This window comes from Scyliorhinus torazame, chromosome 14, assembly GCF_047496885.1.
Source record: "Scyliorhinus torazame isolate Kashiwa2021f chromosome 14, sScyTor2.1, whole genome shotgun sequence".
Taxonomy (NCBI): Eukaryota; Metazoa; Chordata; class Chondrichthyes; order Carcharhiniformes; family Scyliorhinidae; genus Scyliorhinus; species Scyliorhinus torazame.
In genome coordinates, this window is record NC_092720.1 from 225,933,292 (window position 1) to 225,956,818 (window position 23,527).

Consider the following 23,527-nt stretch of genomic DNA (forward strand, 5'->3'; position numbering starts at 1 on the left):
ATTAAGGGGTAGCAGCAATGCCCTTACCCCCAGCTGGCCATTCAGGGGTAGCAGCAATGCCCTTACCCCCAGCTGGCCATTCAGGGGTAGCAGCAATGCCCTTACCCCCAGCTGACCATTCAGGGGTAGCAGCAATGCCCTTACCCCCAGCTGGCCATTAAGGGGTAGCAGCAATGCCCTTACACCCAGCTGGCCATTAAGGGGTAGCAGCAATGCCCTTACCCCCAGCTGGCCATTAAGGGGTAGCAGCAATGCCCTTACCCCCAGCTGGCCATTCAGGGGTAGCAGCAATGCCCTTACCCCCAGCTGGCCATTCAGGGGTAGCAGCAATGCCCTTACCCCCAGCTGGCCATTCAGGGGTAGCAGCAATGCCCTTACCCCCAGCTGGCCATTCAGGGGTAGCAGCAATGCCCTTACCCCCAGCTGGCCATTAAGGGGTAGCAGCAATGCCCTTACCCCCAGCTGGCCATTAAGGGGTAGCAGCAATGCCCTTACCCCCAGCTGGCCATTAAGGGGTAGCAGCAATGCCCTTACCCCCAGCTGGCCATTAAGGGGTAGCAGCAATGCCCTTACCCCCAGCTGGCCATTAAGGGGTAGCAGCAATGCCCTTACCCCCAGCTGGCCATTTTAAATGATCTGCGAGGTCCAGTCATAAGAGACCGCCGCAAATTACTTTGAGAAATGTCCAAGTCCCTTTCTTCTTTCAATTTGCTGTCGTCTGTCTGAGTTTTCCACAATCAGCTAGAGCCAGAACAGACCTTCACAAATATTCTCCGCATATATTCGCCCAATAGGGGCAGGGAACCTGTTAGCCGAGCGAGACCAGGCAATATCAGGGTGACATTATCAGGACAGGTTGTGCCGGCTTTTGTTTGAGATTAGACGATTAAAAGTTGGACAAATCAAACTGTCTGCGTTGAGAAGTGGGTTTGAAAGCGAGGCTGGTTCCTCTAGGTGGGAGATTTTGGAACAAGGCAGAAACTTCTCAAATTGGAGCTGGGCTGTTCAGCGTCAGTTACACAATCACAAAGGTGTCAGGAAGCTATTGCAGAAATACGGAGGCATGGGATTCAGGGAGATTTAGCAGTTTGGATCAGAAATTGGCTAGCTGGAAGAAGACAAAGGGTGGTGGTTGATGGGAAATGTTCAGACTGGAGTCCAGTTACTAGTGGTGTACCACAAGGATCTGTTTTGGGGCCACTGCTGTTTGTCATTTTTATGAATGACCTGGAGGAGGGCGTAGAAGGGCGGGTGAGTAAATTTGCAGATGACACTAAAGTCGGTGGAGTTGTGGACAGTGCGGAAGGATGTTACACGTTACAGAGGGACATAGATAAGCTGCAGCGCTGGGCTGAGAGGTGGCAAATGGAGTTTAATGCAGAAAAGTGTGAGGTGATTCATTTTGGAAGGAATAACAGGAAGACAGAGTACTGGGCTAATGGTAAGATTCTTGGCAGTGTGGATGAGCAGAGAGATCTCGGTGTCCATGTACATAGATCCCTGAAAGTTGCCACCCAGGTTGAGAGGGTTGTTAAGAAGGCGTACGGTGTGTTAGCTTTTATTGTTAGAGGGATTGAGTTTCGGAGCCATGAGGTCATGTTGCAGCTGTACAAAACTCTGGTGCGGCCGCATTTGGAGTATTGCGTGCAATTCTGGTCGCCGCATTATAGGAAGGATGTGGAAGCATTGGAAAGGGTGCAGAGGAGATTTACCAGGATGTTGCCTGGTATGGAGGGAAGATCTTATGAGGAAAGGCTGAGGGACTTGAGGCTGTTTTCGTTAGAGAGAAGAAGGTTAAGAGGTGACTTAATTGAGGCAGACAAAATGATCAGAGGATTAGATAGAGTGGACAGTGAGTGCCTTTTTCCTCGGATGGTGATGTCTAGCACGAGGGGACATAGCTTTAAATTGAGGGGAGATAGATATAGGACAGATGTCAGAGGTAGGTTCTTTACTCAGAGAGTAGTAAGGGTGTGGAATGCCCTGCCTGCAACAGTAGTGGACTCGCCAACACTAAGGGCATTCAAATGGTCATTGGATAGACATATGGACGATAAGGGAATAGTGTAGATGGGCTTTAGAGTGGTTTCACAGGTCGGCGCAACATCGAGGGCCGAAGGGCCTGTACTACGCTGTAATGTTCTATGTTCTATGTCTTTTGTTCGCTCTGTCTTTGTTGATTATTCCCACCTCCCACGCTCTTTCCCACAACTTTACAAATCAGAAAACATTCTTTCAAGAGACGGCAGATTTTCAATCTTTGATTGGAGCTTTCAGAACCCAGGTCGACAGGTTTTTCACTGGGACATTGAGAAAACAAGTACAGTGAGTGAGGTCGAGATAGAGTCGAGTCACCATCCAGAAGAACGGCTTGAGGTGGTTAGCACTGCTGCCTCATAGCGCCAGGGGAGAGTTTAAACTAATATGGCAGGGGGATGGGAACCGATGCAGGAAGTTGGAAGGTAGTAGAACAGGGACAGAAATAAAAGGCAGTAAGGGGGAAAGTGTAAGGCAGAGAAGCCATAGTCAAAAATCAAAAAGGGCGACTGTACAAGGTACAGTGACTGAGGGGAGCTCAGTGAATAGGACCAGGAATACTAAAAGGAATAAAACGGGAAGTGAAAACATTAATGGAAAGCGACGCGGCAGGTTGTTACAGGAAGATATGGGTTCAACGACAAGGAAAATTAGAAGAAAAGTTAAGAGGAAATATAACTTAGGAGAGGTTACTGATCAAGGTGTTAAGATTAAGAACAGAGGTAAAAAAGCCAACATAAGTGTACTTTACCTGAATGCTCGTAGTATTCGGAATAAGGTAAATGAGTTGATGGCGCAAATCATCGTGAATGACTATGATTTAGTGGCCATTACTGAAACATGGTTAAAGGATGGTCACGACTGGGAGTTAAATATCCGAGGGTATCAAACTTTTCGGAAGGACAGAGTGGATGGTAAGGGAGGTGGTGTAGCTCTGTTATTTAAGGATGACATCCGGGCAACAGTAAGGGATGACATCGGTGCTATGGAGGATAAGGTTGAATCCATTTGGGTGGAAATCAGGAATAGTAAGGCGAAAAAGTCACTGATAGGAGTAATCCATAGGCCACCAAATAGTAACATTATGGTGGGGCAGGCAATAAACAAAGAAATAACAGATGCATGTAGAAATGGGACAGCAGTTATCATGGGGGATTTTAATCTACATGTTGATTGGTTTAACCAGGTCGGTCAAGGCAGCCTTGAGGAGGAGTTTATAGAATGTATCCGTGATAGTTTCCTAGAACAGTATGTAATGGAACCTACGAGGGAACAAACGGTCCTACATCTGGTCCTGTGTAATGAGACAGGATTGATTCAGGATCTCATAGTTAGGGATCCTCTTGGAAGGAGCGATCACAGTATGGATGAATTTAAAATACAGATGGAGGGTGGGAAGGTAAAATCAAGCACTAGAACATAGAACATAGAACGATACAGCGCAGTACAGGCCCTTCGGCCCACGATGTTGCACCGAAACAAAAGCCATCTAACCTACACTATGCCATTATCATCCATATGTTTATCCAATAAACTTTTAAATGCACTCAATGTTGGCGAGTTCACTACTGTAGCAGGTAGGGCATTCCACGGCCTCACTACTCTTTGCGTAAAGAACCTACCTCTGACCTCTGTCCTATATCTATTACCCCTCAGTTTAAAGCTATGTCCCCTCGTGCCAGCCATTTCCATCCGCAGGAGAAGGCTCTCACTGTCCACTCTATCCAACCCCCTGATCATTTTGTATGCCTCTATTAAGTCTCCTCTTAACCTTCTTCTCTCCAACGAAAACAACCTCAAGTCCATCAGCCTTTCCTCATAAGATTTTCCCTCCATACCAGGCAACATCCTGGTAAATCTCCTCTGCACCCGTTCCAAAGCCTTCACGTCCTTCCTATAATGCGGTGACCAGAACTGTACGCAATACTCCAAATGCGGCCGCACCAGAGTTCTGTACAGCTGCAACATGACCTCCTGACTCCGGAACTCAATCCCTCTACCAATAAAGGCCAACACTCCATAGGCCTTCTTCACAACCCTATCAACCTGGGTGGCAACTTTCAGGGATCTATGTACATGGACACCTAGATCCCTCTGCTCATCCACACTTCCAAGAACTTTACCATTAGCCAAACATTCCGCATTCCTGTTATTCCTTCCAAAGTGAATCACCTCACACTTCTCTACATTAAACTCCATTTGCCACCTCTCAGCCCAGCTCTGCAGCTTATCTATATCCCTCTGTAACCTGCTACATCCTTCCACACTATCGACAACACCACCGACTTTAGTATCGTCTGCAAATTTACTCACCCACCCTTCTGCGCCTTCCTCTAGGTCATTGATAAAAATGACAACGGCCCCAGAACAGACCCTTGTGGTACTCCACTTGTAACTGAACTCCATTCTGAACATTTCCCATCAACCACCACCCTCTGTCTTCTTTCAGCTAGCCAATTTCTGATCCACATCTCTAAATCACCCTCAATCCCCAGCCTCCGTATTTTCTGCAATAGCCTACCGTGGGGAACCTTATCAAACGCTTTGCTGAAATCCATATACACCACATCAACTGCTCGACCCTCGTCTACCTGTTCAGTCACCTTCTCAAAGAACTCGATTAAGGTTTGTGAGGCATGACCTACCCTTCACAAAGCCATGCTGACTATCCCTGATCATATTATTCCTATCTAGATGATTATAAATCTTGTCTCTTATAATCCCCTCCAAGACTTTACCCACTACAGACGTGAGGCTCACCGGTCTATAGTTGCCGGGGTTGTCTCTGCTCCCCTTTTTGAACAAAGGGACCACATTTGCTATCCTCCAGTCCTCTGGCACTATTCCTGTAGCCAATGATGACATAAAAATCAAAGCCAAAGGTCCAGCAATCTCTTCCCTGGCCTCCCAGAGAATCCTAGGATAAATCCCATCAGGACCCGGGGACTTATCTATTTTCAGCCTGTCCAGAATTGCCAACACCTCTTCCCTACGTACCTCAATGCCATCTATTCTATTTACCTGGAGCTCAGCATTCGCCTCCACAACATTATCTTTTTCCTGAGTGAATACTGACGAAAAATATTCATTTAGTATCTCGCCTATCTCTTCAGACTCCACACACAACTTCCCATCCCTGTCCTTGACTGGTCCTACTCTTTCCCTATCCATTCGCTTATTCCTGACATACTTATAGAAAGCTTTTGGGTTTTCCTTGATCCTACCTGCCAAATACTTCTCATGTCCCCTCCTTGCTCGTCTTAGCTCTCTCTTTAGATCCTTCCTCGCTACCTTGTAACTATCCATCGCCCCAACTGAAACTTCACACCTCATCTTCACATAGGCCTCCTTCTTCCTCTTAACAAGAGATTCCACTTCTTTGGTAAACCACGGTTCCCTCGCTCGACGCCTTCCTCCCTGCCTGACCGGTACATACTTATCAAGAATACGCAATAGCTGATCCTTGAACAAGCTCCACTTATCCAGTGTGCCCAACACTTGCAGCCTACTTCTCCACCTTATCCCCCCCCCCAAGCCACGTCTAATGGCATCATAATTGCCCTTCCCCCAGCTATAACTCTTGCCCTGCGGTGTATACTTATCCCTTTCCATCACTAACGTAAACGTCACCGAATTGTGGTCACTGTCCCCAAAGTGCTCTTCTACCTCCAAATCCAACACCTGGCCTGGTTCATTACCCAAAACCAAATCCAACGTGGCCTCGCCTCTTGTTGGCCTGTCAACATATTGTGTCAGGAAACCCTCCTGCACACACTACAAAAAAACGACCCATCTATTGTACTCGAACTATATCTTTTCCAGTCAATATTTGGAAAGTTAAAGTCTCCTATAATAACTACCCTGTTACTTTCGCTCTTATCCAGGATCATCCTCGCCATCCTTTCCTCTACATCCCTAGAACTATTTGGAGGCCTATAAAAAAACTCCCAACAGGGTGACCTCTCCTTTCCTGTTTCTAACCTCAGCCCATACTACCTCGGAAGATGAGTCCCCATCTAGCATCCTCTCCGCCACCGTAATACTGCTCTTGACTAGCAGCGCCACACCTCCCCCTCTTTTGCCTCCTTCTCTGAGCTTACTAAAACACCTAAACCCCGGAACCTGCAACATCCATTCCTGTCCCTGCTCTATCCATGTCTCCGAAATGGCCACAACATCGAAGTCCCAGGTACCAACCCATGCTGCCAGTTCCCCTACCTTATTTCGTATACTCCTGGCATTGAAGTAGACACACTTCAAACCACCTACCTGAACACTGGCCCCCTCCTGCGACGTCAAATCTGTGCTCCTGACCTCTATACTCTCATTCTCCCTTACCCTAAAACTACAATCCAGGTTCCCATGCCCCTGCTGCATTAGTTTAAACCCCCCCAAAGAGCACTAACAAATCTCCCCCCCAGGATATTTGTGCCCCTCAGGTTCAGATGTAGACCATCCTGTCTGTAGAGGTCCCACCTTCCCCAGAAAGAGCCCCAGTTATCCAGAAATCTGAATCCCTCCCGCCTGCACCATCCCTGTAGCCACGTGTTTAAATGCTCTCTCTCCCTATTCCTCATCTCACTATCACGTGGCACGGGCAACAACCCAGAGATAACAACTCTGTTTGTTCTAGTTCTGAGCTTCCATCCTAGCTCCCTGAAAGCCTGCCTGACATCCTTGTCCCCTTTCCTACCTATGTCGTTAGTGCCAATGTGGACCACGACTTGGGGCTGCTCTCCCTCCCCCCTAAGGACCCGGAAAACACGATCCGAGACATCACGTACCCTTGCACCTGGGAGGCAACATACCAAACGTGAGTCTCTCACACTCCCACAAAATCTCCTATCTGTGCCCCTGACTATAGAGTCCCCAATTACTAATGCTCTGCTCCTCTCCCCCCTTCCCTTCTGAGCAACAGGGACAGACTCCATGCCAGAGGCCCGTACCCCATGGCTTACCCCTGGTAAGTCGTCCCCCCCACAAGTATCCAAAGCGGTATACTTGTTTCTCAGGGGAACGACCGCAGGGGATCCCTGCACTGACTGCTTTTTCCCAGTCCCTCTTACAGTTACCCATCTATCTCCAATCTTTGGTGTAACTAATTCCCTGAAGCTGCTATCTATGACCCCCTCTGCCTCCCGAATGATTCGAAGTTCTTCCAACTCCAGCTCCAGTTCCCTAATTCGGTCTTGGAGGAGCTGGAGATGGCAGCACTTCCTGCAGGTAAAATCAGCAGGGACACTAACGGCATCCCTCACCTCAAACATCCTGCAGGAGGAACATTGCACTCCCTTCCCTGCCATCCCTCTAACTTTCTACCAAGATCTGGCTAACAACTAAATTAAATTTAAAAAAAATAATAATAATAATAAAATATGGTACTTAGCTCACACCAATGGGTTTTATTATTAGGTTAGAGGAGGAGGGCGGGTGGGAGACACTACACGTGTAGTGTCTCGGGTTTCCTCTCCACCAGAATTTATTGGTGAGGGTCTTCCCAGAAGTCCGCGGGTCGAACTTCCTGTTCCCGCCTTAAACACTAAAATTTAAAAAAAAACAGCAAAGAGGGACCGAAAACGGGACCAGGTAAGTGTTTACCGCTGAAATTGACTAGCCTGCTCCTGTGAAGGTCTCCCAGAAATCACTAGCGCACCGCTCCCGATGAAATCGACTGGCCTGCTCCTGCAAAGACAAGTGTTTTTAAAGGAGAGACTTACCTCCCAGAAATCACTTCCGCACTGCTCCCGCTGAAATTGACTAACCTGCTCCGCTCCAGCTGAAATCGACTAGTGTTTTGTGCTTAAACAAAGGAGATTACAATGGGATGAGAGAAGAACTAACTAAGGTAGACTGGGAGCAAAGACTTTATGGTGAAACAGTTGAGGAACAGTGGAGAACCTTCCAAGCGATTTTTCACAGTGCTCAACAAAGGTTTATACCAACAAAAAGGAAGGACGGTAGAAAGAGGGAAAATCGACCGTGGATATCTCAGGAAATAAGCGAGAGTATCAAATTGAAGGAAAAAGCATCCAAAGTAGCAAAGATTAGTGGGAGACTGGAGGACTGGGAAATCTTTAGGGGGCAACAGAAAGCTACTAAAAAAGCTACAAAGAAGAGTAAGACAGATTATGAGAGTAAACTTGCTCAGAATATAAAAACAGATAGTAAAAGTTTCTACAAATATATAAAACAAAAAAGAGTGGCTAAGGTAAATATTGGTCCTTTAGAGGATGGGAAGGGAGATTTAATAATGGGAGATGAGGAAATGGCTGAGGAACTGAACAGGTTTTTTGGGTCGGTCTTCACAGTGGAAGACACAAATAACATGCCAGTGACTGATGGAAATGAAGCTATGACAGGTGAGGACCTAGAGAGGATTGTTATCACCCAGGAAGTAGTGATGGGCAAGCTAATGGGGCTAAAGGTAGACAAGTCTCCTGGACCTGATGGAATGCATCCCAGAGTTCTAAAAGAGATGGCTAGGGAAATTGTAAATGCACTGGTGATAATTTACTAAAATTCACTAGAATGGGGTGGTCCCGACGGATTGGAAATTAGCAAACCTGACACCACTGTTTAAAAAAGGAGGAAGGCAGAAAGTGGGTAATTATAGGCCAGTGAGCTTAACTTCGGTAGTAGGGAAGATGCTGGAATCTATCATCAAGGAAGAAATAGCGAGGCATCGGGATGGAAATTGTCCCATTGGGCAGATGCAGCATGGGTTCATAAAGGGCAGGTTGTGCCTAACTAATTTATTGAAATCTTTTGAGGACATTACCAGTGCGGTAGATAACGGGGAGCCAATGGATGTGGTATATCTGGATTTCCAGAAAGCCTTTGACAAGGTGCCACACAAAAGGTTACTGCATAAGATAAAGATGCATGGCATTAAGGGGAAAGTAGCAGCATGGATAGAGGATTGGTTAATGAATAGAAAGCAAAGAGTGAGGATTAATGGGTGTTTCTCTGGTTGGCAATCAGTAGCTAGTGGTGTCCCTCAAGGATCAATGTTGGGCCCACAACTGTTCACAATTTACATACATGATTTGGAGTTGGGGACCAAGGGCAATGTGTCCAAGTTTGCAGAGGACACTAAGATAAGTGGTAAAGCAAAAAGTGCAGAGGATACTGGAAGTCTGCAGAGGGATTTGGATAGGCTAAGTGAATGGGCTAGGGTCTGGCAGATGGAATACAATGTTGACAAATGTGAGGTTATCCATTTTGGTAGGAATAACAGCAACAGGGATTATTATTTAAATGATAAAATATTAAAACATGCTGCTGTTCACAGAGACCTGGGTGTGCTAGTGCATGAGTCACAAAAAGTTGGTTTACAGGTGCAACAGGTGATTAAGAAGACGAATGGAATTTTGTCCTTCATTGCTAGAGGGATGGACTTTAAGACTAGGGAGGTTCTGCTGCAATTGTATAAGGTGTTAGTGAGGCCACACCTGGAGTATTGTGATCAGTTTTGGTCTCCTTACTTGAGAAAGGACGTACTGGCACTGGAGGGTGTGCAGAGGAGATTCACTAGGTTAATCCCAGAGCTGAAGGGGTTGGATTACGAGGAGAGGTTGAGTAGACTGGGACTGTACTCGTTGGAATTTAGACGGATGAGGGGGGATCTTATAGAAACATATAAAATGATGAAGGGAATAGATAGGATAGATGCGGGCAGGTTGTTTCCACTGGCGGGAGAAAGCAGAACTAGGGGGCATAGCCTCAAAATAAGGGGAAGTAGATTTTGGACCGGGTTTAGAAGGAACTTCTTCACCCAAAGGGTTGTGAATCTATGGAATTCCTTGCCCAGTGAAGCAGTAGAGGCTCCTTCATTAAATGTTTTTAAGATAAAGATAGATAGTTTTTTTGAAGAATAAAGGGATTAAGGGTTATGGTGTTCGGGCCGGAAAGTGGAGCTGAGTCCACAAAAGATCAGCCATGATCTCATTGAATGGCGGAGCAGGCTCGAGGAGCCAGATGGCCGACTCCTGCTCCTAGTTCTTATGTCCTTATGTTCCTATTGTCCCAGGTTCGATTCCCGGCTTAGGACACTGTCTGTGCGGAGTCTGCATGTTCTCCCCGTGTGTGTGTGGGTTTCCTCCGGGTGCTCCGGTTTCCTCCCACAGTCCAAAGATGTACAGGTTAGGTGGATTGACCATGATAAATTGTCCCTTCGTGTCTAATGGTGTGCATGTTAGGTAGATTGGCTGTGTTAAATTGTTCCTTAGTGTCCAAAGATGTGCATGTTAGGTGGATTGGCCATGCTAAATTGTCCCTTAGTGTCCAAAGATGAGCAGATAAGGTGGATTGGTTGTGTTAAATTGTCCCTTAGTGTCCAAAGATGTGCAGATAAGGTGGATTGGTTGTGTTAAATTGTCCCTTCGTGTCCAAAGATGTGCAGGTTAGGTGGATTGGCCATGCTAAATTGTCCCTTAGTGTCCAAAGATGAGCAGATAAGGTGGATTGGTTGTGTTAGATTGTCCCTTAGTGTCCAAAGATGTACAGGTTAGGTGGATTGGCCATGCTAAATTGTCCCTTAGTGTCCAAAGATGAGCAGATAAGGTGGATTGGTTGTGTTAAATTGTCCCTTAGTGTCCAAAGATGTGCAGATAAGGTGGATTGGTTGTGTTAAATTGTCCTTTAGTGTCCAAAGATGTACAGGTTAGGTGGATTGACCATGTTAAATTGTCCCTTAGTGTCCAAAGATGTACAGGTTAGGTGGATTGACCGTGCTAAATTGTCCCTTAGTGTCCAAAGATGTACAGGTTAGGTGGATTGACCATGTTAAATTGTCCTTTAGTGTCCAAAGATGTACAGGTTAGGTGGATTGACCATGTTAAATTGTCCCTTAGTGTCCAAAGATGTACAGGTTAGGTGGATTGACTATGTTAAATTGTCCCTTAGTGTCCAAATATGTGCAGGTTAAGTAGATTGGCCGTGTTAAATTGTCCCTTAGTGTCCAAAGATGTGCAGGTTAAGTGGATTGACCATGTTAAATTGTCCCTTAGTGTCCAAAGATGTACAGGTTAGGTGGATTGACCGTGCTAAATTGTCCCTTAGTGTCCAAAGATGTACAGGTTAGGTGGATTGACCATGTTAAATTGTCCTTTAGTGTCCAAAGATGTACAGGTTAGGTGGATTGACCATGTTAAATTGTCCCTTAGTGTCCAAAGATGTACAGGTTAGGTGGATTGACTATGTTAAATTGTCCCTTAGTGTCCAAATATGTGCAGGTTAAGTAGATTGGCCATGATAAATTGTCCCTTAGTGTCCAAAGATGTGCAGGTTAAGTGGATTGGCCGTGATAAATTGTCCCTCATTGTCCAGGGATGGACAGGTTAGGTGGGGTTTAGGGATCGGCCTGGTTGGGGTGTTCTTTCGGAGGGTAGGTGTGAGCCGATGGGGCGAATGGCTTCCTTCTGCATTGTCGGGATGACAAATGGCCGCTTTGTGTGTCTAATGATGCTGTGAATTTGTGAGGTGGCTGGAACTCCCCTGAGGACTGAGAGGCCAGGCGGACGGGCTCTCTGTCTCGGCAGCAGGGGGCAGTCCCACTCCGTCGGGAAATCCCGACAGCAAAGAATCCTTTCCCGTTTCTGTGTTTAGCACAGCGACAACACTCACAGAGCTGGGGCCCAGCTCTCTGATCAGTGAAAGACATTTCCAATTTCTGAGCGGAATCTCTGTTCTCCGGTGTGACGCCAAACATCAGACTCATTGTTCAACTGCCCAGAATGAACCCAGGGACTGGGTGAAGGGGAAGGTTAGCTCAGCACCATCCTGGGGTCGGACTTCCTCACAGAGCGACAAAATTTTTGAGTCATGGTTTCGACATGACTCTCTGGATAGTCTCACAAAGAGGAAGAGGCCCTCAGCTCTACCGACACAGCAGGTTTCCCGGGAGAGTTTCAACGGTGTAACCCTGGCACAGAGGAGGGAGAGCGTTGTCCCGTTTATATCCACAGAGCTCGGCCAATCATTCTGGCTCCACTGTCGGTGACCGCTGGTGAGCTTCGGGACCTTGCGGGATGAATGTCACTCAGGTATTGCGCCGTTCCTGCAGGACGGAAAGACTGGGAGGGAATTCTCAGCCCTGCCCACTGCAGGGAGCAGGAGAAGCACAAGGTACATCGCCGGCTGGTCCGGGGAATTCACACTCACTCGCACAGCCATTTATTTACCTTGTTCTTTATTGGTCCGCAGGCTGGGCCGGGATTTACTGCCCATCCCTGGGGGTCACCCACATCGCTGCGGGAAGGTGTCACATGTAGGCCTGACCGGGTAAGGGCGGCAGACTTCCTTCCCAAAAGGACATTGGTGAAGCAGATTCTCTGGTTGAAACGGCATCAATGACAGTTGAATGTTCACCGCTGCCAGGTCCACCTTCACATTCCAGATTTTTATGAAATGAATTGAAATTGCACCAGCGGGCATGGTGGGTTTCGAACATCGCCTCCTCAGGCCTGGATCTCAAGTCCAGGGACATTAACACCACACCACTATCCCACCTTGTATCTTGTATTAGCTGCCAATGTTGCCCCTCTCTCCCTTACCTGTTGTGATAGTGGCAGCAGGGTGGCACAGTGGTTAGCACTGCTGCCTCACAGCACCAGGGACCCAGGGCAGCACGGTGACACAGTGGTTAGCACTGCTGCCTCACAGCACCAGGGACCCAGGACAGCACGGTAACACAGTGGTTAGCACTGCTACCTCACAGCGCCAGGGACCGGGGTCAGCACGGTGACACAGTGGTTAGCACTGCTGCCTCACAGCGCCAGGGACCCGGGTCAGCACGGTGACACAGTGGTTAGCACTGCTGCCTCACAGCTCCAGGGACCGGGGTCAGCACGGTAACACAGTGGTTAGCACTGCTGCCTCACAGTGCCAGGGACCGGGGTCAGCACGGTGACACAGTGGTTAGCACTGCTGCCTCACACACCAGGGACCCGGGTCAGCACGGTGACACAGTGGTTAGCACTGCTGCCTCACAGTGTCAGGGACCCGGGTCAGCACGGTGTCACAGTGGTTAGCACTGCTGCCTCACAGCACCAGGGACCGGGGTCAGCACGGTGACACAGTGGTTAGCACTGCTGCCTCACAGCACCAGGGACCCGGGTCAGCACAGTGACACAGTGGTTAGCACTGCTGCCTCACACACCAGGGACCCGGGTCAGCACGGTGACACAGTGGTTAGCACTGCTGCCTCACAGCACCAGGGACCGGGGTCAGCACGGTGACACAGTGGTTAGCACTGCTGTCTCACAGTGCCAGGGACCCGGGTCAGCACGGTGACACAGTGGTTAGCACTGCTGCCTCACACACCAGGGACCCGGGTCAGCATGGTGGCACAGTGGTTAGCACTGCTGCCTCACAGCGCCAGGGACCCGGGTCAGCACGGTGACACAGTGGTTAGCACTGCTGCCTCACAGCATCAGGGACCCGGGTCAGCACGGTGACACAGAGGTTAGCACTGCTGCCGCACAGCTCCAGGGACCGGGGTCAGCACGGTGACACAGTGGTTAGCACTGCTGCCTCACAGTGCCAGGGACCCGGTTCAGCACGGTGACACAGTGGTTAGCACTGCTGCCTCACAGTGCCAGGGACCCGGGTCAGCACGGTGTCACAGTGGTTAGCACTGCTGCCTCACGGTGCCAGGGACCCGGGTCAGCATGGTGACACAGTGGTTAGCACTGCTGCCTCACAGCGCCAGGGACCCGGGGCAGCACGGTGACACAGTGGTTAGCACTGCTGCCTCACAGCGCCAGGGACCCGGGTCAGTACGGTGACACAGTGGTTAGCACTGCTGCCTCACAGCACCAGGGATCCGGGTCAGCACGGTGACACGGTGGTTAGCACTGCTGCCTCACAGCGCCAGGGACCCGGGGCAGCACGGTGACACAGTGGTTAGCACTGCTGCCTCACAGCGCCAGGGACTCTGGTCAGAACGGTGACACAGTGGTTAGCACTGCTGCCTCACAGCGCCAGGGACCCGGGTCAGCACGGTGTCACAGTGGTTAGCACTGCTGCCTCACAGCGCCAGGGACCCGGGTCAGCACGGTGACACAGTGGTTAGCACTGCTGCCTCACAGTGCCAGGGACCCGGGTCAGTGCGGTGACATTGTGGTTAGCACTGCTGCCTCACAGTGCCAGGGACCCGGGTCGGCACGGTAACACAGTGGTTAGCACTGCTGTCTCACAGTGCCAGGGACTCTGGTCAGAACGGTGACACAGTGGTTAGCACTGCTGCCTCACAGTGCCAGGGACCCGGGTCAGCACGGTGACACAGTGGTTAGCACTGCTGTCTCACAGTGCCAGGGACTCTGGTCAGAACGGTGACACAGTGGTTAGCACTGCTGCCTCACAGTGCCAGGGACCCGGGTCAGCACGGTGACACAGTGGTTAGCACTGCTGCCTCACAGTGCCAGGGACCCGGGTCAGCACGGTGACATTGTGGTTAGCACTGCTGCCTCGCAGTGCCAGGGACCCGGGTCAGCATGGTGACACAGTGGTTAGCACTGCTGCCTCACAGCGCCAGGGACCCAGGGCAGCACAGTGGTTAGCACTGCTGCCTCACAGTGCCAGGGACTCTGGTCAGAACGGTGACACAGTGGTTAGCACTGCTGCCTCACAGTGCCAGGGACCCGGGTCAGCACGGTGACACAGTGGTTAGCACTGCAGCCTCACAGCACCAGGGACCCAGGGCAGCACCGTGACACAGTGGTTAGCACTGCTTCCTCCGGGTCAGCACGGTGACACAGTGGTTAGCACTGCTGCCTCACAGTGCCAGGGACCCGGGTCAGCACGGTGACACAGTGGTTAGCACTGCTTCCTCACAGTGTCAGGGACCCGGGTCAGCACGGTGACACAGTGGTTAGCACTGCTGCCTCACAGTGCCAGGGACCCGGGTCAGCACGGTGACACAGTGGTTAGCACTGCTGCCTCACAGTGCCAGGGACCCAGGGTGGCACAGTGGTTAGCACTGCTGCCTCACAGCATCAGGACGGTGGCACAGTGGTTAGCACTGCTGCCTCACAGGGCCAGGACGGTGGCACAGTGGTTAGCACTGCTGCCTCACAGTGCCAGGGACCCGGGTTCGATTCCCCGCTGGGTGACTGTCTGTGCGGAGTCTGCACGTTCTCCCCGTATCTGCGTGCGTTTCCTCCGGGTGCTCCGGTTTCCTCCCGCAGTCCAAAGATGTGCAGGTTTGGTGGTGTTACAGGGATAGGGTGGGAATTGGGCCTGGGTGAAGTGCTCTTTCAGCGGGTTAGTGCAGGCTCAATGGGCTGAATGGTCTCCTTCTGCACTGTCGGGATTCCACGGGAATACATGATTCCTTTTCCCCAACTATAACTTCTCAGATATAAACTGATTGATCAGCATAACACCGGATACAAAATAGACCTTACGAATACTCTCAGTAGGCACACAGTCCATGTTAACCAATAGGCCAACTGTGGTCAGATACACCACACTCTGAAACCATGTGGTAGATTCCACCCAATAACATCTTCTATGGATTTCCCATCATCTTCCCACGGATACTTGACACATTGTGAGCAAACTGGTCTCACTGACACTCTGGATCCCAAAGAGTTTCTAAGCTCCACTCTCAAAGAACACACTTGTAATCTCTCCCCAAATACTGCTTTCTCTCGGATACCTTCACCAAGGATCCACATCCAGCATTTCCAACTATCTTCCCGAGACCTGCTTTTTGGCCCCACTCGTTTTCTTCTGGGACTTTATTTTTCCGTTGGCAAGGCTGTTTCTTCTGCAGCTCTCTTTTGCTGTCTGGATTCTCCTGACCCTTTCCTACAACTAACTCTTCTTCTGCCCTAGGGTGTCCCCTGGTTGCTGAGCAACAGCTCAACTTTCCTCTAAACCCTGTTTGCTTGCACGTCGTAGACCCTACAACAAAGAACAAAGAACAATACAGCACAGGAACAGGCCCTTCGGCCCTCCAAGTCTGTAATGGTCATGATACCAGCCTTGGCCAAAACCCTCAGCACTTCATAGATTTCATAGAATTTACAGTGCAGAAGGAGGCCATTCGGCCCATCGAGTCTGCACCGGCTCATGGAAAGAGCACCCTACCCAAATCCATACCTCCACCCTACCCCCTTAACCCAGTAACCCCACCTAACACTAAGGGCAATTTTGGACACTAAGGGCAATTTATCCTGGCCAATCCACCTAACCTGCACATCTTTGGACTGTGGGAGGAAACCGGAGCATCCGGAGGAAATGCCACGCACACACGGGGAGGATGTGCAGACTCCGCACAGACAGTGACCCAACCCGGGAATCGAACCTGGGACTCTGGAGCTGTGAAGCAATTGTGCTAACCACTATGCTACCGTGCCAGTTACTTAGTGTCCAGGGATGTACGGGTTAGGTGGATTGGCTGTGTTAAATTGTCCCTTAGTGTCCAGGGATGTACAGGTTAGGTGGATTGGCCGTGTTAAATTGTCCCTTAGTGTCCAGGGATGTACAGGTTAGGTGGATTGGCCGTGTTAAATTGTCCCTTAGTGTCCAGGGATGTACAGGTTAGGTGGATTGGCCGTGATAAATTGTCCCTTAGTGTCCAGGGATGTGCAGGTTAGGTGGATTGGCCGTGGTAAATTGTCCCTTAGTGTCCAGGGATGTACAGGTTAGGTGGATTGACCGTGTTCAATTGTCCCTTAGTGTCCAGGGATGTGCAGGTTAGGTGGATTGGCCGTGATAAATTGTCCCTTAGTGTCCAGGGATGTGCAGGTTAGGTGGATTGACCGTGATAAATTGTCCCTTAGTGTCCAGGGGTGTACAGGTTAGGTGGATTGACCGTGATAAATTGTCCCTTAGTGTCCAGGGATGTACAGGTTAGGTGGATTGGCCGTGATTAATTGTCCCTTAGTGTCCAGGGATGTGCAGGTTAGGTGGATTGGCCATGTTAAATTGTCCCTTAGTGTCCAGGGATGGACAGGTTAGGTGGATTGGCCGTGATAAATTGTCCCTTAGTGTCCAGGGATGTACAGGTTAGGTGGATTGGCCGTGATAAATTGTCCCTTAGTGTCCAGGGATGTGCAGGTTAGGTGGATTGGCCATGTTAAATTGTCCCTTAGTGTCCAGGGATGTACAGGTTAGGTGGATTGGCCGTGATAAATTGTCCCTTAGTGTCCAGGGGTGTACAGCTAAGGTGAATTGGCCGTGTTAAACTGTCCCTTAGTGTTCAGGGATGTGCAGGTTAGGTGGATTGGCTGTGTTAAATTGTCCCTTAGTGTCCAGGGATGTACAGGTTAGGTGGATTGGCCGTGATAAATTGTCCCTTAGTGTCCAGGGATGTACAGGTTAGGTGGATTGGCCGTGATAAATTGTCCCTTAGTGTCCAGGGATGTGCAGGTTAGGTGGATTGGCCGTGGTAAATTGTCCCTTAGTGTCCAGGGATGTACAGGTTAGGTGGATTGACCGTGTTAAATTGTCCCTTAGTGTCCAGGGATGTGCAGGTTAGGTGGATTGGCCGTGATAAATTGTCCCTTAGTGTCCAGGGATGTGCAGGTTAGGTGGATTGACCGTGATAAATTATCCCTTAGTGTCCAGGGGTGTACAGGTTAGGTGGATTGACCGTGATAAATTGTCCCTTAGTGTCCAGGGATGTACAGGTTAGGTGGATTGGCCGTGATTAATTGTCCCTTAGTGTCCAGGGATGTACAGGTTAGGTGGATTGACCGTGTTAAACTGTCCCTTAGTGTTCAGGGATGTGCAGGTTAGGTGGATTGGCTGTGATAAATTGTCCCTTAGTGTCCAGGGATGTACAGGTTAGGTGGATTGGCCGTGATAAATTGTCCCTCAGTGTCCAGGGATGTGCAGGTTAGGTGGATTGGCCGTGATAAATTGTCCCTTAGTGTCCAGGGATGGACAGGTTAGGTGGATTGGCCATGTTAAATTGTCCCTTAGTGTCCAGGGATGTACAGGTTAGGTGGATTGGCTGTGATAAATTGTCCCTTAGTGTCCAGGGATGTACAGGTTAGGTGGATTGGCCGTGTTAAATTGTCCCTTAGTGTCCAGGGATGGACAGGTTAGGTGGATTGGCCATGTTAAATTGTCCCTTAGTGTCCAGGGATGTGCAGGTTAGGTGGATTGGCCGTGATAAATTGTCCCTTAGTGTCCAGGGATGTACAGGTTAGGTGGATTGGCCGTGTTAAATTGTCCCTTAGTGTCCAGGGATGGACAGGTTAGGTGGATTGGCCATGTTAAATTGTCCCTTAGTGTCCAGGGATGTACAGGTTAGGTGGATTGGCCGTGTTAAATTGTCCCTTAGTGTCCAGGGATGTACAGGTTAGGTGGGTTTATGGGAATAGGTTCTAGATAGGGTGCTCTTTTGGAGGGTTGGTGCAGACTCGATGGGCTGTAGGGATTCCAGAAACAAAGGAACAGGAGTAGGCCATTCAGCCCATCGAGCCTATCCCACCATTCAATGAGACCATGTCTGATCTATGGCCTTACTGCACTGCCTGCCTTTGGCCCAAATCCCTCAATATCTTTGCTGAACAAAAATCTATCTCAGATTCAAACTTAACTGTTTTCTCTTCACCTGCTGTGTGTGGGAGAGAGTTACAAATCTCTCCCACCCTTTGAGTGAAGAGGTTCTTCCCAACATCTCTCCTGAACGGAATGACCCTAATTTCTAGTTTTAGAATCTCCAACCCATGGAAACAGTTTATCTTTATCTACCCTGTCCTTCCCTGTTAATATCTTCAATACCGAAGTACAGTGAAAAGTCTTTTTCTGCGGCCGAGGGAACGTACACAGTACGTACACAGTAGACAAAAGAATAATCGACAGAGGACATTGACAAATGGGACATCGACAAACAGTGATTGGTTACAGTGCGGAACAAGGGGCCAAACAAAGCAAATACATGAGCAAGAGCAGCATAGGGCGTTGTGAATAGTGTTTCTAACTTAACCTTGTATCATCAGCAAATTTGGACATATGACTTTCTGTGCCATCGTCCAAGTCGTCAATGAATAATGTGAATAATTGAGACCCCAACACAAACCAACTTTGTTTTACTGTCACAGAATCACAGAGTCAGTGAGGGTCGCAGACGAGACCCTTCAGCTCATCAGCTCCTTCCTCGCTCCCACCATTTATAATAATCATCTTTATTAGTGTCACAAGTAGGCTTACATTAACACTGCAATGAAGTTACTGTGAAAAGCCCCTAGTCGCCACATTCCGGCGCCTGTTCGGGTACACAGAGGGAGAATTCAGAATGTCCAAATTACCCAACAGCATGTCTTTCGGGACTTGTGGGAGGAAACCGGAGCACCCGGAGGAAACCCACGCAGACACGGGGAGAACGTGCAGACTCCACACAGACAGTGACCCGAGCCGGGAATCGAACCCGGGACCCTGGAGCTGTGAAGCCACAGTGCTAACCACTGTGCTACAGTGCCCGCCATCCCGCTCGAGCCCTATCGTCCCACAGTTTTATTTGCTCCATGTCGCGTTCCAGTTTCCTTTTGAAATCCTCCTCACTCCAGCTCAGTGAGATCCAGATAGTTATCGCTTGCTGTTTATAAACGTTTTCCTCACGTCCCTCCCCCTCCCCCTTTATCTCTAATCTGAAAGTCCCCTATCCCTGCACGATTGCTAATGGACGCAGTGATTACCGTCTCCTCGCTCTCGAGAACCTGATAGACATTTTTTCATCACAATGAAAACACGCGGCAATCTCCTGACCACAGCCTCCTCAATCTACAAACCCGCATCCTCAGAGTGGCTCACTCAATCTCCTCACTACCCTGAAATCCAGCCTGCACAGGATTCAGTGAAACAGGGACCCTCCATCTCAGTGTTCTTAGCTGTTAGAAATCGAACAACATGCAGCACAACATACCTGTAAAAGTTTGCAGGATGTGCAGGGTGATGCCAGCGACTAACAAAGCCATATCTTATCTTCCAGCGAACTCTCACTTCTTCAAATAAGCCCGAGTGGTTTTGTCAAAGGGAGGGTCATGTGTCACCAGCAGAGGAAATGGGATGTGGGACCGCTATGTGTGTGTGTGTGGGTGGACAGATCTGAGTCAGCGGGGGGGGGGAGCCATCGACTGACATTTTCCCTCCGTCACGTCGTCTCACTCCCTCACTCACCTCAATCTCTGTCTCACTCTCTCCTCATAGAATCATTCAATCCCTTCACTGCGCAAAGAGGCCACTCTGTCCATTGAGTCTGAACTGGCACTTTGAAACAATCCATTGCCCATGACTACCCACACCCCTACCCACTCTACCCCGGGCACTGTGAGACAACAGTGTTAACCCTGGTCCCTGGCACTGTGAGACAGCAGTGTTAACACGGGTCCCTGGCTCTGTGAGACAGCAGTGTTAACCCGGGTCCCTGTCTCTGTGAGACAGCAGTGTTAACCCGGGTCCCTGGCACAGTGAGACAACAGTGTTAACCCGGGTCCCTGGCACTGTGTGACAGCAGTGTTAACCCGGCTCCCTGGCACTGTGAGACAGCGGTGTTAACCCGGGCCCTGGCACTGTGAGACAGCAGTGTTCACCCGGGTCCCTGGCGCTGTGAGGCAGCAGTGTTAACCCGGGTCCCTGGCACTGTGAGACAGCAGTGTTAACCCGGGTCCCTGTCTCTGTGAAACAGCAGTGTTAACCCGGGTCCCTGGCACAGTGAGACAGCAGTGTTAACCCGGGTCCCTGGCACTGTGAGACAGCAGTGTTAACCCGGGTCCCTGGCGCTGTGAGACAGCAATGTTAACCCGGGTCCCTGGCACTGTGAGACAGCAGTGTTAATCCGGATCACTGGCGCTGTGAGGCAGCAGTGTTAAACCGGGTACCAGCCACTGTGAGACAGCAGTGTTAACCCGGGTCCCTGGCGCTGTGAGGCAGCAGTATTAACGTGGGTCCCTGGCACTGTGAGACAGCAGTGTTAACCTGGGTCCCTGGCGCTGTGAGGGAGCAGTGTTAACCCAGGTCCCTGGCACTGTGAGACAGCAGTGTTAACCCGGGTCCCTGGCACTGTGAGGCAGCAGTGGTAACCCGGGTCCCTGGCACTGTGAGGCAGCAGTGCTAACCCGGGTCCATGGCACTGTGAGACAGCAGTGCTAACCCGGGTCCCTGGCACTGTGAGACAGCAGTGTTAACCCGGGTCTCTGGCACTGTGAGGCAGCAGTGTTAACCCGGGCCCCTTACTCTTTGAGGCAGCAGTGTTAACCCAGATCCCTGGCACTGTGAGACAGCAGTGTTAACCCGTGTCCCTGGCGCTGTGAGACAGCAGTGTTAACCCAGGTCCCTGGCACAGTGAGACAGCAGTGTTAACCCGGGTCCCTGGCACTGTGAGGCAGCAGTGTTAACCCGGGTCCCTGGCGCTGTGAGACAGCAGTGTTAACCCAGGTCCCTGGCACTGTGAGACAGCAATGTTAACCCGGATCACTGGCGCTGTGAGGCAGCAGTGTTAACCCGGGTCCCTGGCTCTGTGAGGCAGCAGTGTTAACCCGGGCCCCTTACTCTTTGAGGCAGCAGTGTTAACCCAGATCCCTGGCACTGTGAGACAGCAGTGTTAACCCGTGTCCCTGGCGCTGTGAGACAGCAGTGTTAACCCAGGTCCCTGGCACAGTGAGACAGCAGTGTTAACCCGGGTCCCTGGCACTGTGAGGCAGCAGTGTTAACCCGGGTCCCTGGCGCTGTGAGACAGCAGTGTTAACCCAGGTCCCTGGCACTGTGAGACAGCAGTGTTAACCCGGATCACTGGCGCTGTGAGGCAGCAGTGTTAACCCGGATCACTGGCGCTGTGAGGCAGCAGTGTTAAACCGGGTACCAGCCACTGTGAGACAGCAGTGTTAACCTGGGCCCCTGGCACTGTGAGACAGCGGTGTTAACTCGGGTCCCTGGCACTGAGACAGCAGTGTTAACCCGGGTCCCTGGCGCTGTGAGATAGCAGTGTTAACCTGGGTCCCTGGCACTGTGAGACAGCAGTGTTAACCCGGGTCCCTGGCACTGTGAGACAGCAGTGTTAACCCGGGTCCCTGGCACTGTGAGACAGCAGTGTTAACCCAGGTTCCTGGCTCTGTGAGACAGCAGTGTTAACCTGGGTCACTGGCGCTGTGAGACAGCAGTGTTAACCCGGGTCCCTGGCACTGTGAGACAGCAGTGTTAACCCGGGTCCCTGGCACTGTGAGACAGCAGTGTTAACCTGGGTCGCTGGCACTGTGAGACAGCAGTGTTAACCCGTGTCCCTGGCACTGTGAGACAGCAGTGTTAACCCGGGTCGCTGGCACTGTGAGACAGCAGTGTTAACCCGGGTCCCTGACACTGTGAGACAGCAGTGTTAACCCGGGTCCCTGGCACTGTGGGACAGCAGTGTTAACCCGTGTCCCCGGCACTGTGAGACAGCAGTGTTAACCCGGGTCACTGGCACTGTCACACAGCAGTGTTAACCCGGGTCCCTGGCACTGTCACACAGCAGTGTTAACCCTGGTCCCTGGCTCTGTGAGACTGCAGTTTTAACCCGGGTGCCTGGCACTGTGAAGCAGTAGTGCTAACCCGGGTACCTGGCACTGTGAGACAGCAGTGTTAACCCGGGTCCCTGGCACTGTGAGACAGCAGTGTTCACCCGGGTCCCTGGCCCTGTGAGACAGCAGTGTTAACCCGGGTCCCTGGCACTGAGAGACAGCAGTGTTATCCCGGGTGCCTGGCACTGTGACACAGCAGTGTTAACCCGGGTCCCTGGCTCTGTGAGACATCAGTGTGAACCCGGGTCCCTGGCACTGTGAGGCAGCAGAGTTAACCTGGATCCATGGCGCTGTGAGGCAGCAGAGTTAACCTGGGTCCAAGGCACTGTGAGACAGCAGTATTAACCCGGGCCCCTGGCACTGTGAGACAGCAGTGTTAACCCGGGTCCCTGGCACTGTGAGACAGCAGTGTTAACCCGGGTCCCTGGCGCTGTGAGACAGCAGTGTTTCCCCGGGTCACTGGCACTGTGAGACAGCAGTGTTAACCCGGATCCCTGGCACTGTGAGACAGCAGTGTTAACCCGTGTCCCTGGCACAGTGAGACAGCAGTGTTAACCCGTGTCCCTGGCGCTGTGAGACAGCAGTGTTACCCTGGTCCCTGGCGCTGTGAGACAGCAGTGTTAACCAGGGTCCCTGGCGCTGTGAGACAGCAGTGTTAACCCGGATCCCTGGCACTGTGAGGCAGCAGTGTTAACCCGGGTCCCTGGCACTGTGAGACAGCAGTGCTAACCCGGGTCCCTGGCACTGAGCGACAGCAGTGTTAACCCCGGTCCCTGGCACTGTGAGACAGCAGTGTTAACCCGGGTCCCTGGCACTGTGAGACAGCAGTGTTAACCCCAGTCCCTGGCACTGTGAGACAGCAGTGTTTCCCCGGGTACCTGGCTCTGTGAGACTGCAATTTTAACCTGGGTGCCTCGCGCTGTGAGACAGCAGTGTTAACGCGGGTCCCTGGCACTGTGAGACAGCAGTGTTAACCCGGG

At 50.8% G+C, this 23,527-nt stretch overlaps 1 protein-coding gene across 1 annotated transcript in view; it reads right to left on the reverse strand.

Annotated features, from left to right (window-relative positions):
* LOC140390591 (HEPACAM family member 2-like) overlaps positions 1 to 19,983 on the reverse strand; it is a 93,316-nt gene extending 73,333 nt beyond the window's left edge. Inside the window, exon 1 of the mRNA XM_072475809.1 lies at positions 19,919 to 19,983. Coding sequence (XP_072331910.1) covers positions 19,919 to 19,970 — 52 coding nt within the window. The 5' untranslated portion in view covers positions 19,971 to 19,983. The remainder of the gene's footprint in view (positions 1 to 19,918) is intronic.
* Between the last annotated feature and the right edge of the window lie 3,544 nt (positions 19,984 to 23,527).